The 14,983-nt window shown below is 40.1% G+C and overlaps 1 protein-coding gene across 1 annotated transcript in view; it reads left to right on the forward strand.

Moving 5' to 3' along the window:
• The window catches only part of LHFPL6 (LHFPL tetraspan subfamily member 6), a 133,178-nt gene extending 127,257 nt beyond the window's left edge, over nucleotides 1–5,921 (forward strand). Inside the window, exon 4 of the mRNA XM_015851901.3 lies at nucleotides 4,779–5,921. Within this exon, the coding sequence (XP_015707387.1) occupies nucleotides 4,779–4,897 (119 nt within the window). The 3' untranslated portion in view covers nucleotides 4,898–5,921. The remainder of the gene's footprint in view (nucleotides 1–4,778) is intronic.
• Nucleotides 5,922–14,983: the final 9,062 nt, after the last annotated feature.

Raw genomic sequence — 14,983 nt, forward strand, 5'->3', positions numbered from 1 at the left:
CAGAGAAGCTGTGGGTGCCCCGTATCTGGAGGCACTCAAGACTAAGTTCAACAGGGCCCTGGGCAGCCTGGGCTGCTGAGTGGCACTGCCCAGGGCAGGGTGTTGGGACTGGGTGGGCTTTAAGGTCTCTTCCAACCCAAGCCATTCTATGAATCTGTGACAAACCAAAATACTCATGCAATTGATTTGACTATTTGTAATTAACCAAAATAGCCTGACCTCTACTTGTGTAAGAAATAATACAGTTTTGAAGACACCTTTGGAAAGTCCTATCCATACAGTAGGCAGAAAGAAACCATCTTCACCAAGCTGGTCATTGCATATTATGCTGTTTGTTCAGCTGCAGATTCACCTTACATAGCATATTTTCTTTGTTTCATGTAACTACTTTAATCCTTTCTGGATGCATTCCAAGTCTTTACTTCTTTCCCTGTTTTGCAGGTGATTTCAAATGATGTTTTTTCATTGTGTAGCTGTCAAGAAAAATATTCTTCAGCTATTTAATTTATCTTGGCTTTGTTTCAAAGTAGTTGTTCCTTCTTATTAATTAGCTGATTATCTTTTACATTCATGTGTGGCTTTCATATCTCTAAATCCCTATATGTCCCTTAACATCACATTTCTTGGTTTCTTCTTTGATTACTTTTTCCAACACCCCAATTGATTACAGGAATTCACATTCCCCTGTAGTACAGGACTCTCATATGAAGTTGTTAATTGGAGTTCTTGCACAAGTTTTTGCAAGTAGCAATTGTATTTTTGAAGGTATATCATCTGTATTCTTCAGTGTGAGTAAATCTGAAACTCCTTTTCCTTCGTCTTGGAAAACAGGCTGTACTTAGGATTAACTGTTTAGAGTCTGCCAAATGCTGGCAGGCTGTAAGCTCAAGATAGCCCTAAAATTAACAGTAAATAAGGTGCAAATATTTAAGATACTAAGTCTTGCAATTAACCAATTTGCATACAAGACATTTTCATATTCTGGATAGTTTCCATAAATGCCAATTATTGTTATTTTAGACGAACATCATATGTTATTTCCAGGACCCTGATAACTGTGTGTTTTTTATAAGACATCAGAAGTACAAATCCTGGTAAAATTCAGATTTAGCAACTGGATCCTGGCACAGCTCCACAGGGGATCAAGTATCCACAGAGTTCCTGTTGCCAAAGTTCTCTCACTCCCAAATTTGTCTTAATCTTTATTTGCTTTACGTATTGGAGCAGGGGAGGGGAATAGAGGTCACATTTCATGGCTTTGGGGATTACATTAGAAATCAGGAAAAGGCATGGAAGTTTTTGTGAATAATCCCTTCCATCACTGCAACACCAGCCTGTCACATTCATTGATGTCTTTCGATTTAGCAAATATTGTTTTATATTCTATGGGATATCTTTCTGCCGAGTCTTACTTTGATGCTGTCCTCATTCACCTTGCTTTTGTCCTTCATCCTCAGGGACTGCAATGTCTTTCAGTCCTTTTACAAAGGAGAGGAGCATGATATTGCTGCTCTTCTCTCCTTTTGTTTGCTTGGAAAGTGGCCATCCAGCCCTATAGCTGCAAGGTCTGTGATTGTCTGATTTCACAGTTAATCCTGGCACTCTCTTAGTGCCAAGCGAAAACGGAGTTCACAATGCCAGTTTAACCAGAGCTGACTTGAATGGTTCTGCTTCACTGAGCCACCAGAAGACAAGATTAAACCAATTAGTTATGCTTTCCTTTTCAGAATTAATAAAAAAACAAAACCACAGCTCACATTTTCTCCTCCATACCGATCTGCTAAGTAAAGACTGATTAGTAAAGAGCAGAACCACTTCCATGCAGTGAAGGTAGTTGCCGTGTTGCATATCATCTGAATCAGCCAGAAGAGCACTTCAGTTGGTGGGGAGTTTACTTTGGCATGAAACAAGATCAGCCCATCTTATGTGCAGGAACATGTACGCATTCTTGTATGCATCTCCACACACCCCTGGCACACTTCGGCACGTATATATTTCAATGTGCTCTTGAGGAAAACAATACCATTCCCCTTATTTAATCCTATCGTGTAATTAGGTAGCATTGCTCTTCATTCCAGAGATTTGACATTAATTACAAAAATGGGAAACTGCAGGGTGATAATTCTGATGTTTAATATTTTGGGCTCTATGAATGCAAAGTGCCCTTCTTGATGGTCAAATATAACCCCAGTTCTGTAGAGCTCTTAATCATTTGCTTCCCTCCAAATACATGGTTAGTCGCACTGATGTCAGTATAATAAAGGTGTAACATGAGAAAGGATTCTTCTACAGTGCCTGTTACTGCAGTGTTTTTAAAAAATAGTAGTTAATAATTAATTGTAACTAATTAATAAGTAATAGTAATTGATTTGTAAAAAAATATAAGGCTAGAAATCAAAGTCTATCTTTTCTATGATAAAGCATTTTTATATGTGTATCTCTTTCCATTTGATGCTATACTTAATTACTCGCTAACCCCACTTTTTATAAAGCTTCATGTTTCTTATAAATTGATAGTTTAATATCAAAGTGAAACAGAAACAACTCTGCAATTTAAACTGCAGTTGAACTGCTCAATTATTGGCAACCACTGATTTTTCTTTAGGGTGCAGGGGATTAAAATAGCAAATGCACATAGTAAAATGAGAACACTAATGCAGAAACATTATTTTTTTTCCATGTACAATAAAGGTAGTATATTTTCGGTTTGACACACGGCTACGCAGTTTAGGCAATCATTCATTTCAACAAGTACTTTTAAAATAGATTCTCTCTAGCTTATAGCTATATTAATCTATGAACTTAGGACTTGCCTCTCCTTAAAATGAAAAGCGTGGCTAAGTTCTGTGCCCTCAGACAGCTTCCCTGCTGCAGGCTCTTCTTCTGCACTTGAAATAGCTTGAAATGCTGTTCTGCTCAGCATCATCCAAGTAGAGATCAAGCTGTTTTGTCTGAGGCCTCCCATTGCTCCTGACACAGGCTGGAAATAATGGCCAGGTTTATTGCTTTGTTATTATTGCTCAAAGGTCAGGCTTCCTGCTCTTTCATCCATTGTTCTGCACTCTCTCGTTCTTATATTTGTTCATCTTGACCCAGCTCACACCTGTGAACTAGATTGCATTTGTTAGATTAAGGAACTGCCTGCCATGCCTCAGAGCACTAAGTATAACAGTGATCTTTAGCGTAAATGGAGCATGGTATGAAGAAATAGATGCTATTCTCCTCATCCAAGACTGAACGTGCATGGTGTATTTGTTAGACGCATCTCTGACACCAATGTAACAGTCCTTAATATGTACTAGGTGCACTCTTCCCCTTTCCAATGACCAGTGCACAGAAGATGAAATCACACCATGCAAAGGTCACATTTACTTCATTCTTTTCCATGTAGGTCACAGCTTTGGGCAATGCAAGTAGGTAAATCTTTATTTTTAAGCAGTGTTTAAATGTTTACTTTCTCTACTTGGAGGCATCACAATGAGAAAGTTTTAAGTTTTGAAGCTGCCATTACAATTCTTCAGTAGCTTTCGGAGTACTTAGCAGTTCAAAAGACATATCAGATGGAGTCTATCGTCTTCAACTCCGGTATAAACGTGATCATTTTCAAAGCAATCCAATGGATTTAGACATATGGTATGTGCTTAATTCCAGTTTTGAAAATCCCAGCAGAAACCACAGACATGTGTGTACAGGTAAAGGAATTGTCCAGAGGTAGTCTGCCCTATCCAGAGACTGCTGTACAGTCAGGCAAGGATCATTGTCAGGGACACTGCAAGGCACTTGGCAGCTCTCCTTGATTTCTGATGGTCTTCTGTGTTGCAAGACAGATTCTCTGTGTGGCCTTTTGTAAGGGAGCCAAGAATTATTTCAATCTACAGAATACATCAAGATGACAAAAGCAAATAAATCTTTCTTTCTACTGCAGCACATTCAGGAGGAAGAATGCTGACCCCAAACCAAGGCTTCAGCTCCTAAAATCGTCTGGTCATGGCAGTATCTGTTTCACTAGGCCTCTTATATAGATAAAAATAGTGTATTATGAAGAAAAGAAATGAAACAAGTAGTGCGCAGCATGCTGTGGCATCATCCCAAGGTCTGCAGAGGGGGCATGAGCATAAGTGTTTCCTCCCACTCATATCCACTATCCTGCAGACAGCTGATGGACATGCTGTTTGCCTTCAGGCATGCTAATGCCTTTGACATGTTGAAACGTACAGACATCTCATGCATCTTGTGCCTAAGGCAGTATTAGCAGTCTTGATAACTGTCCAGCCCACAAGCCTGATCCTAAAGAACACCATTAGGACGGAGTATGGATGTGCCACCTGATTCAGCTCTTTCTAGGTGGAAACTGTTATTACCTTATGTTCTCTGGAGGGAGGAATTGTTTCCTGCTGGGGGGAAGGAGGTGTAGTATTACTGTGTGATCCCTATTCAGAGGAGAGAGATGGCACTGCAGCAGGAGGGAGAGAACATTCAAAATCAAGATGACCAACACGATGAAGCCAAAGTGATGATGATTATTAAGACCAGTTGAAAATATGCTTAGAAATGTGGGAGCTCATTTATTTGGTCAGAGATTTAAGGAGAGAAAATAGCTTTTAAATCATTCTCCCATCTACCTTCTTCCAAGGTTTTGCTGCAGGGGTAAAGCAATGAATGGTACCACAGGCCCCCCTTGGGCTTGGCAGGCCGAGAGGCACCTGCTCTACTGCTGACATGTTTGGAGCCAGCAACCTCTGCCTTTTCTACCACATCTTGCTCTGTTTCCCTTGCAGGAACCTGTGAAATCGGCTGGGCTTATTACTGCACAGGTGGAGGTGCGGTGGCAGCCATGCTGGTGTGCACCTGGCTGGCCTGCTTCTCAGGCAAGAAGCAGAAGCAGTATCCCTACTGAGCTGCCCTGGGCACGGGCAGCTGCCAGAAGCACAAGGGGCCTGTGGGTGTCTTCTGGACCACAATGACAACAACAAGGAAAATCTGAAGTGCTTTCATTCTGAAACTCAGTAGGGTGTGGTGGTGGGTGGCACTGGGAGCCCTAGGGAAAGAGGTGAACCATGGACCAAAGCCACCTCACCTTGCAGGTGGGTGGGTAAAAAGGCCTCCTCACCAGAACCTGCCTGCGACCCACCCCACAGAAATGTAACCACGTAAACAAGGAAAACTCCACTTTGGCAAATTGTGACATTCTGCATGCACCAATTAATGGAGGGATTAGTGAGGAAAAGTTGTTGCTGGGAGGCTGGGGTAGTGCCCCTGCCATGCGGTGTTCCTGAAAGCACATACACACACAGATGTTGACCATGGCACAAAATGAGTAGAGAGGAAAAACCTTTTTTTGGTGCAATTCTTCTTTCTTTCTTTCTTTTTTTTTTTTTTTTTTTTTAACCTTCCTTTTGGTGGTTTAAAACTCAGTGTTACAACACTTTTTAATCTATACATTACATTACACCTAATAAAAGGACCAATAAGCCACTTTATCAGTATTTTGTATATTCTCTGCACATTTCTCTTCCTCAAACATTTAGCCACTGCTTATTCATCCCTATAGATCTTTTATTAAGCCTCTGTGTTTTCAGCATTATTACAAAAATGCAGCATAATAACTTGGCAGATGTAGCCATTGCCTATAGTACTTTTATGAAGTGCAGTAAATGGGCATTTTTCTGTCCATTGAAGATTCCACTTATGGTACTGTAGAACTCTGTTGGTTATGCTAGACTGACAGGGAACTTATTACAGACATAGATTTTTTGTCGCTGTTCTGTTTAGCTCACTGATGTCGTATTGTGCTGTACCATGTTTATTATTTCAATATTCATTTTTGTAAAAAAAAAAATAATAAAAAAATTATATATAAATGTGCTATTTTATGTTTGTATTTGAAAAATCTCTGTAAATAAATTTTTCCTTGATCAGTACTTGCAGTTTGTGGTTGTGTCATGAGGTGAAAAAATTCTCTTCTTAGATCACAGGGATCTCTTGGAAAAAGTCCATCGGAGGGCCACAAAGATGGTGAAGGGCCTGGAGCATCTCCCCTATGAGGAGAGACTTAGGGGACTGGGTCTGTTTAGCCTTGAGAAAAGAAGGCTGAGAAAGGACTTGATCCAGGTTTATAAATACCCGAGGTGTGGGAGCCATAGTGGTGAGTCTGGTCTCTTTTCAGTAGTGTGTGGGGGCAGGACTAGGGGTAATGGGATGAAAGTACAGCATAGGAAGTTCCACACGAATGTGCAGAACTTCTTCACAGTGAGGGTGACGGAGCACTGGGACAGGCTGCCCAGGGAGGTGGTGGTGTCTTCTTCTCTAGAGATATTCAAGTCCTGTTTGGACACCTACCTGTGTGACGTGATGTAGGGAACCTGCTTTGGCAGGGGGGTTGGACTCAATGACATCTAGAGGTCCCTTCCAACCCCTACAATTCTGTGATTCTGTAATCCCCATTTAAAAAAAAAAAAAAAATGTCTTCGAAATAATAATAGCTTTTAAACCATGCTGTAACTTCTTTTTTCCCCTGTGTAAAACACATGCATTTAGGATTCATCTGCATAGCCTAAGGATAGATGTCTGCTAGCACTTAAGCCAGATCATCCGACATGTTTGCCTGATGCTATTAGGTGTGGTGTAGAACATCACAGGCACCTTCCCCATCCTGTCATGGATGCCTCATTTCACACAGTATTGGTATCCCTTTTTAGTTGACTGAAACAAACCCTTACTATTTTAGTAGCAGCCACACTGACTAAAATGCCTACAAAGGAGGTAGTCCCACCATGAGGCATTGGCACTGTATTTAAAAAAGTACATAAAATACCCACAAAAACTAAAAGACCTTTTAATATTGTTAAGAAAAATAATATTAATTTTAGATATGGGAATTTTAAGGGGTTTTCAGTCATAGCATTGACTGTCATTGCTGCTGTTCAAATGTGTTTTTCTGCTCTGTTTTCCCAATATATTTCTGTCATTGCCTGTTTCAAAGCTATCATGTATGTACTAGTTATGGTTCTGATGGTTAATAGCATATGTGCTGTTGTAACTGTTACTGTGCAATTGCTCTGTACATTGCACTTTTCAAAAGTATGTAGAAATAGCAGTGTCAGTTACAGTGATCTGTCCTCATATTGATGAACTGGATTTTGTCAAGTTGATCCTAGACTACACACTATTTTTCACTTTACAGTGTTGTGTGGTGAATATAAAATTGTACCTTATCCTTCCCAGATTAGCTCATAATAGCCATATCACATCCAGCTGCATTTCTGGTGGGAACCACACCAGCCATGCCATGGAGTCAAAGAGCAGCAAGTGGGTTTGTCTCTCTGCAAGCTCTTCTTGTGGCACCAGCAGCAGCAGTAGGATGCAGAGCACTACACTCTTCCCTCCTGCTTCCAAGTTTTCTGGGCTCATCCCTTCTCAATAAACTGTACCAAGACCTGCTGATGGAAATCAGTGACATTCCTTATACCATCACAGTAAGTGAATTTACCCCACAGTATTGTCGATTGATGCTTTATTAAAACCAAGAGTGGTATAAACACAACATTAGCTGTGATTCTCCTGGCTTGAGTTAGATCCTTGTCAAATTTCTCTTGATGCCTTTCCATGGTTTGCAACTGGAGAAAGATGTCTTCTATTCCACTGAACCTGCAGTTTGCTGTAGAATCACTATAAAAATGCAAGTTATTACTTTAATGTTGACCCTTCCTACATTATATCCTTGTTGCTGCAACACAGAAAACATACCATCTTGTTTTAGGTCTTCCTACAGTCAGATTCTGGTTTGATTTACAATGAGAAACTGGAATTATGCAGTTATTTCATGAATAAAAATACTTTTTTTATTGTTTGTTTTGTTACAATGCCATGCATCATGATTGACTTCCTTTGAATCTGTATACAATATCCTTTTTAATTTGGAATTGACTAGAATACCAATTCAGAATAATCAAGCCAATGATATATGCTACACCTGCTTTGTAGCTGGTTATTATATAACCTTCATCTGCTTTGATGTGAATCACAGCTTAATTAGATTAGTCCATATTTGTGCATTTTGATTCTGATAGTCATTTTGCTCTAGAATATGAATACCACATTATCATGGCTGTCAGGCATCAGAGCTACAAACTCTAATAACTTTGAACCAGACAAAAGATTGCTTTCAATTTCACCATATTAAGTGTCAATTAAATATTTACAATATTTACTATGTTTAATTTTCCATTTATTTATTCTTGAAGATGAGGAACGTGGCCTTTCATTTGTCAAAACAATCATGTAAATATGGGCAATCTCCTAGGCTATTGAATTTTATCCCAGCCATTACTGGCAATTGTATCATGTAATCCTGCTTAGAAATTTATCAATGTTCTGTTTTAAATCAATGCTCTGTTTTAAAACTGTTAAAACAGTTTTCCCTCCAAAACTATATGTCACGGTTTGAATGAAAAATCCCCTTGCGTCCGTGACAGGGGGCCGTGGGCCCCGCAGGGGCCCTAGGCCGAAAGGAAAAAGTTAATTAGGAAAAGAAAACAGCGGCAACGATCTAAGGAGGCACACTTATTTACTAAATACTATATCGAAATACAGGATAATAAAATATAATACAATATAATTGAAAATTGAGCTAACGAATCAAGCAAAATAGGAGAGAGAATGAGTCCCATGACCGAGAGGCCTACTGTGAAATCTAGGCGAACGGCTGAAGGCTCCCACACACTCCCCTGAACGCCAGAACTCGAAAAGAGATCAGTCTAGTCTGCGACCGAGTTAATATAGAGTCCAGGTCCCGTGACCTATCGTGTTGTTCTCTGGGAGATGTAGTCTTCTTCTGTAAGTTACAGATTCAGTAAAATTATTCATGCTTTATATGATGTTATGATGTGGAATACTGATAACAAAATTACAAAATTATTAAACCATGACACTATATTACTATTTCCAAGTCTTACTGTCTGTGTGATCTGATGTTTTCTAAGTTCCAGAATGCCCTTTATTCTGAGACTCATTCACAAAAATAGATGCCAGTAGTCACAGGGTGCTTCCAAGAAATACTTCATGAGGAGCAAGTTTTCCCCATCACTCCTAGTACAGTAACTATATAGGAGAAGGTTGTATGGTTGCAGACTGCTGTTCATAATCATAAGCTACCTTAGGACACCTCACAGGATAGCTGCCCCAGGACAAATCAGGTGGGAAGGGAACTTGAGGAGATCTCTAGTCTAGAGTACTGCTTAAGGCAGGGACATGTGTCTCAGGGTTTTATCTCATCTGATCATGAAAGCCTTTAAAAGACTGGTGATGGCACATCTCTTTGTGGTCTGTGCTGCTCCCACACTACCTTCATGGGGAAGAATTTTTCCTTACAACAGGTCTGAACAACTCTTGTTTCAAATAACGACCAGTGTCTCTCATTCTCCCACCAAGCATCAGTAAGAAGAGCTCATCTCCATCTTTTCTGTCACCTTCCTACACATACTGAGGGACTAATGCTGGATCACAATCCCCACTCAGCCTCCAAGTTGTTCTTTCACCAGACTGAACAAACATCGAACATGGCTGGTTCTGTTGGACCTACTCCAGTTTGTCGATATCTTACTTCTGCCAGGGTGGGCAAAACTGGATGTGATATCTACACATGCTGATTAGAGGAGGACAATCGCTTGCCTCCAGATGCTGGCCCTACTCCTCTCCGTGCAGTCCAAGAGGCTGCTGCCCATTGTTGTTGCCAGGACATGCTGCTGGCTCCTGTACTAATCACTGTCCTCAGGCTCCCAGATCCTTTCTGCAGAGCAGCTCCCTGGCCAGGCAGCTCCAAACTGCATCACTGCAGGTGTTTCTTCCTTCCCAGGTGCATGACTTGGCATTTGCCCTTGCTGAATTTCATAAGATTCTTGTCATTCTGTGACCCCAATCTGCCTCAGTCCTTCTGAATGGCAGCCCTTCACTTGAGTGTGTATTAACTGGTCTCCCCATCTTGATGTCATCTTCAAATTTGATGAGAGCACTCAGTCTCCTCCAAGTCCCTTATAAGGGCATTAAACCAGAAAGGTCACAAGACAGACCTGTGACAGTCCACTTGTCACAGACATCCACATTAAGTACAACCAGTAACTCAGACTCTGAGCCTCGCCATACAACTAGGCTTTTCCCTGCCTGATTGTCCACCCATCTAGATTACAATGACTCAATCTTGGTACAGAATCTGTGTCAAAAACCTTGCTAAAATCAGTGCAAATTACATCTGCTGCTCTTCCCTCGGTTGCAAATTCAGTCATTTTATCACATAAAACCACTGTGTGGAACATGTAGAATTTACTCTTGACAAATGCATGCTTCAAGTCAGCAAAACAAATGAAAATAAAACTTTGGGTCCCAGCTGGCTTTCTGCACTTAGCTTTTGCTTTGCATAGCTAAATATAGAAAAATGCTTATCAACTAATCTCCAAACACGCCAGGTAGAAAAAAAAAGAGCAGTGGAGGTAGGGAATTTATATATAAATTGGAATGAGGCAAGTGGAGGTGGAGGAACGTGGTGCAATAGATTCTTTAAATAAGTGAGGTCCTTGGAAATGGATTTGGGAGGACACAGTTGGAGTAGGAAGTTCTCCCACAGGAACCCTGGACAGCTGAGGACTTTTGTCACCCAAACAGCACGGTGTGCAGTCCCAAGCGCCCAAGAGATTTATCCTGAGGACTAATGCAGTATTCTCTGAAAGCGCAAATTCTATCATACAGATATTATGTCCGAGAGAAGATTCTTTGCATGAATATGAGGTATGAGAAGGACTTGCCTGGATTTTAAGAGGGTGTTATGTACTTTGTGTAAAACAAGCCATTATTTTTCAAAATTTGCATGTTAAGAAATGACTCAGTTTTTTCACTGAGTGCCGTAGAATTTGTTCCTTCCCAAAAACAACCAAATTTCAAAAATGTTTTGACTCTGAAATGAGATTTATCTGGTTTCTGAGGTGGCTTAACTTCTCTATTTCCTTTTTCTTGATAGAAAATTCATAAATCAGTTGCAGCTGCAATTTCTCTGCCATTCCAGAGTCTGAAATAGACTATGAAAAATATCAGCCTGAATGACAGGACAGATAATCTATACATCAAAATAAGCATTAATTCTATTCTACATGCTTAACCTTTCAGAGAGACAATGGAGAAATTAGATGTGTCTTTTTTTAGAAGTGACATTTTAGTGTAATACCCTAAGCAGACAGAGTTTGAAATGTGCCTTCTAGTAAGTATTCAGTGTTTTTATTATTGTTATTTAAATAATGATGGATCAGAGAAAATGATGAAAACTTTGGAACATGGTTTCCAGTTCAGTCTTGTCAGTGGCAGGAAGGATGGCTGCTGGATTAAACTTAACTCAGTAGCCCTATCTTGTGTTCCTCACCAAGAAACAAAATGTTCTCTGAATTTTTGAGGGTGGAAAGGCTTCTTAAATGGGCAATTTTGTGGCTTTTTAGTCTTCTGGAAGTATCTGTCAGGAGTATCAGTATGTTATGGCTGTGCAGTGGTATGATGAGCGTATTAAATGAAGTCATCATGAGGAAAATGTTAATTTGAAAGGAACATATGGAATAACTTTATTATATATATCTGCATCATCAGGGCCCACAGCACTGCTGTCTTCTTTCCTTGGCTGCAGATGAATTGTATGTCAAGGATCCTCCATCACATGCAGATGTCTTCTGGCCCTTAAATGTCTTCTCAAAGGGCACTGTGCATCATACTGAGCATCACTAGAGTATGATAATCTCCAAACATGCCTCAAGCATGACTTCCACCTGCTCCACTCCGAGGCAGGCCCACGTTCAGAAGAGGAAAATGCTCATACACAGACCTTGCAGCATCTCTATACATAGGACCCCTGTGGCAAGCCTGAACAGTTGGACCAGAGGTACAAAAATGACAGTGGCCTTGGTGCTTGGGTGTTAAAAGAGCTTCTGAAAACTGCATGCAGTCCTTCACTGTACATGCGACTGAATGTCTTCACAATTTTTCTACTCACCAGGAGCAATGGGTAACTGGCTCTCTTCACAGTGTCCAGCAAAATTAGAACCTAAGTAGATTTGATAGTGTTATGCTGTTGGGCTGTTTTCCTAACAGTCATGCAGCAAAAACACTTCTGCACCAGCTTATCACCAGAGAACCAAGTGCTCTATCACATCATGGATGGCAATGTGCCACACAGAACTCCTGAGTGAGTTTTTTTCTTCACATTCCTCTGCTGCTAAGCCCAATAATTTTACCCTATTCTGTAAGCCACTTTTCAGGAGCTAGGGCTTTTGAAAACATGGTAGCTGTATGGAAGGTGAACTGTTCAAGTGAATACTTTGTTTTCTTCTAAGGATCATGGTCATTTCCATGGGCTGGGACCAAATTCTGTGACCCTGATCCAAAACTGATAGGAATCAATGGCAAAAATCCCAGTGGCTTAACTCAGGCACAGGTTTAATGGGCAAAAGGTCATAAAAATATATCTGGCTTTGTGTTATATTCTGATTAATTGTCCGGCTTTGTTTCCTATGGAGAAAGCACACACACATACGTATGCAAATATATACATACATTTTATAAACAAAAATAAGTCTGTATCTTACTTGGCTTTTTTTCACTTGTATAATTATCTCTTATCGTCTTATAATTAACTAAACCAAGGTCATACAAATGTAAAATACGTGGAACATAATATTAATAATTAGTCTTTATTTCTGAGTTGCACCTTCACAAATCAGAAACTTAAAGAAGTTTGTAATTGGTTTTACAGGCAAAAAACCAGCCAAATTTGGATATTCAAGAGCCTTTTTCTGAAGCAAGCCAGCTGTGTGTCCTTATCTTGCCCGTTCCACTGGAAGAAAATGATAAGTGAATTAATGAACATAATGAATATTTGAAAGAATGTTGAGTAAAATCTGTTATATGATGTAAGACTGTGGTGCTCAGCTGATATTACCAGGCTGGTTGGGTCTGAAGGGACTCTCTGTTGACAAATGGAAAGGACAAAGAACAGAAAGTACAAAGGTGGCTGTATACTGTATGTTTACTGAGGACCCTGCTACAGGGCAGTAGTAGATGCTTCCATAACACACTGTGGTTCGGTAGTTCTCTGTTTGAAGCATTGGGGTTGTTCTCCTATGAAAATAACAGTAAGCTTTGTTTGTACAGCATCCAGGACAAACATTTCCAAATCTATCAATATCGCTTCTGGTTTTTGTCTTAAAGTAAAATAACTCCCACTTTCCAGCAGGACTGAAGGTTAGGAAAGAATTTCCTTTTATTGAATGCTAATATCTGTTGGTAAGGAAACACCAAAAGGAAAGCTCAGTTGAAACCTGAGCAATAATTAAAACAATATCTTTGAAACAATAAAATATTTCTTCTATAGAGCTCAGTGGCCATGTTAAGAATTATGAGTGAGATACAGCCAGCTCTTTGTTTTCAAATAGCTGTTGGTATACTCTTGGTTTTCTACGCTTCTAGGAAATGTGTAATTATGGTGCACCCACCTCTCTGGTTAAAATCAGAGCTCCTCTTTTATTTCAACTCTGTCACTGTGCTCCTGTGTGCTGACTTCAACAAGTCTGTGTCCATACAGTTCCCCCACCTTGCAGGAGCCTGACCCAAAAACTTGCCATGAAGGGTATTTGTTGCTATTCTCCACATCAAGCTTTCCCATCCTTTACTGCAAGTTGCTGCTGCAGAGCACAGCAGACATTTCTGGAAGGTTTCAAACTGTTTCTCCCTCACTGATCAGAGTACTTAGTTTCAGGATTATGATAATCCATCACCAAGAGATTCCACAGTATACCTCAGTAAATTAAGTGATTCATTTCCTGAGCTGTTATATTCCAGTCTCTTCCAGACTATTCAACAATGTCAATATAGGAATATAAAATACTTATTTTATTTTATTTTGAGGTCCCAGGTGGCAGCATGTACCAGGAAACGTCACACCGCAACCAACAGTCCCATCTGTGGTAAAAAGGAAAGAGTTACCTTTTGACAAGGCAGCAGCATGCAGAAAATAAAGCCAGCCGTGCCCAGATGAGCAGTGACATTTCAAACAGGAAATGAAATATTAAGCAATCTGACTTCACTGTCAATGTGTAGAAGTGGCATTTTACCTCTCTCTGAAGAGTGACTGGTTTTGGCACATACTAGTGAGCAGTTTTACAACGCCTCAATCTAGAGGTTGTTATGCTTGCACATACTGTCAACATGGAGTACTGTGAACTATTGGGCAGCTTTCTATATCTCAGGGGAAATGTGAAGGAGCTTTTAGCTCGCAGTGCCAGATCACCACGGCATATTGAAAAGATATGCCGGAGCTTATTTTGTGTGACCTGTGGCCTAACATGCAGCTATCAAACAAAGCAATCAAAGAGGCCTAGCAGATGACTAGACACAAATTGATGAAAAATGCAAAGAATCTACAAATAAGATAAACTGAAAACTTACTTTTAAGTGGTATTGATAATACACTTGTATGAAAATCCTTGGTACTGATATCCCCAGTGCTACATCAGGAGGTTGATACAATGGTTGCTTCCCAATTTTTTCCCCAATAAATTCCAGCTCATCCAGTATTAGCAAGATTGAGGTCTGATTTGATGTTTGTTAAGCCCTGTTCTTTCCTCCTCTTACTCTGTTCCTTCAAGGTGTTATTCTTCCCATTGGAAGCCACTGTATTCCCTGGTGTGAATACTTTAACTCCCTACATGGACATTTCTGGGGTTTATTTATTTAAACAGACAAATGCTTTACACAAAAGATTTGGCAACCTAGTTCATACACAGTTTCCTTTGGGAGCCACAGTAAAACTCATGTGAATGCAGCACTCAGTGCAGGGCACTTCACCAGCTTTCATAATTAGGAAACATTGCTGACTGAACCTTATTCAGACAGATGATTTCAACAGTCAAGAAGTGAAAGTACTTAGCAGCAAAGCATGCTCTTCCTTTTTCATTGC

This window comes from Coturnix japonica, chromosome 1 (genome assembly GCF_054131305.1).
Source record: "Coturnix japonica strain WE chromosome 1, WE-NBRP24, whole genome shotgun sequence".
Classification (NCBI taxonomy): Eukaryota; Metazoa; Chordata; class Aves; order Galliformes; family Phasianidae; genus Coturnix; species Coturnix japonica.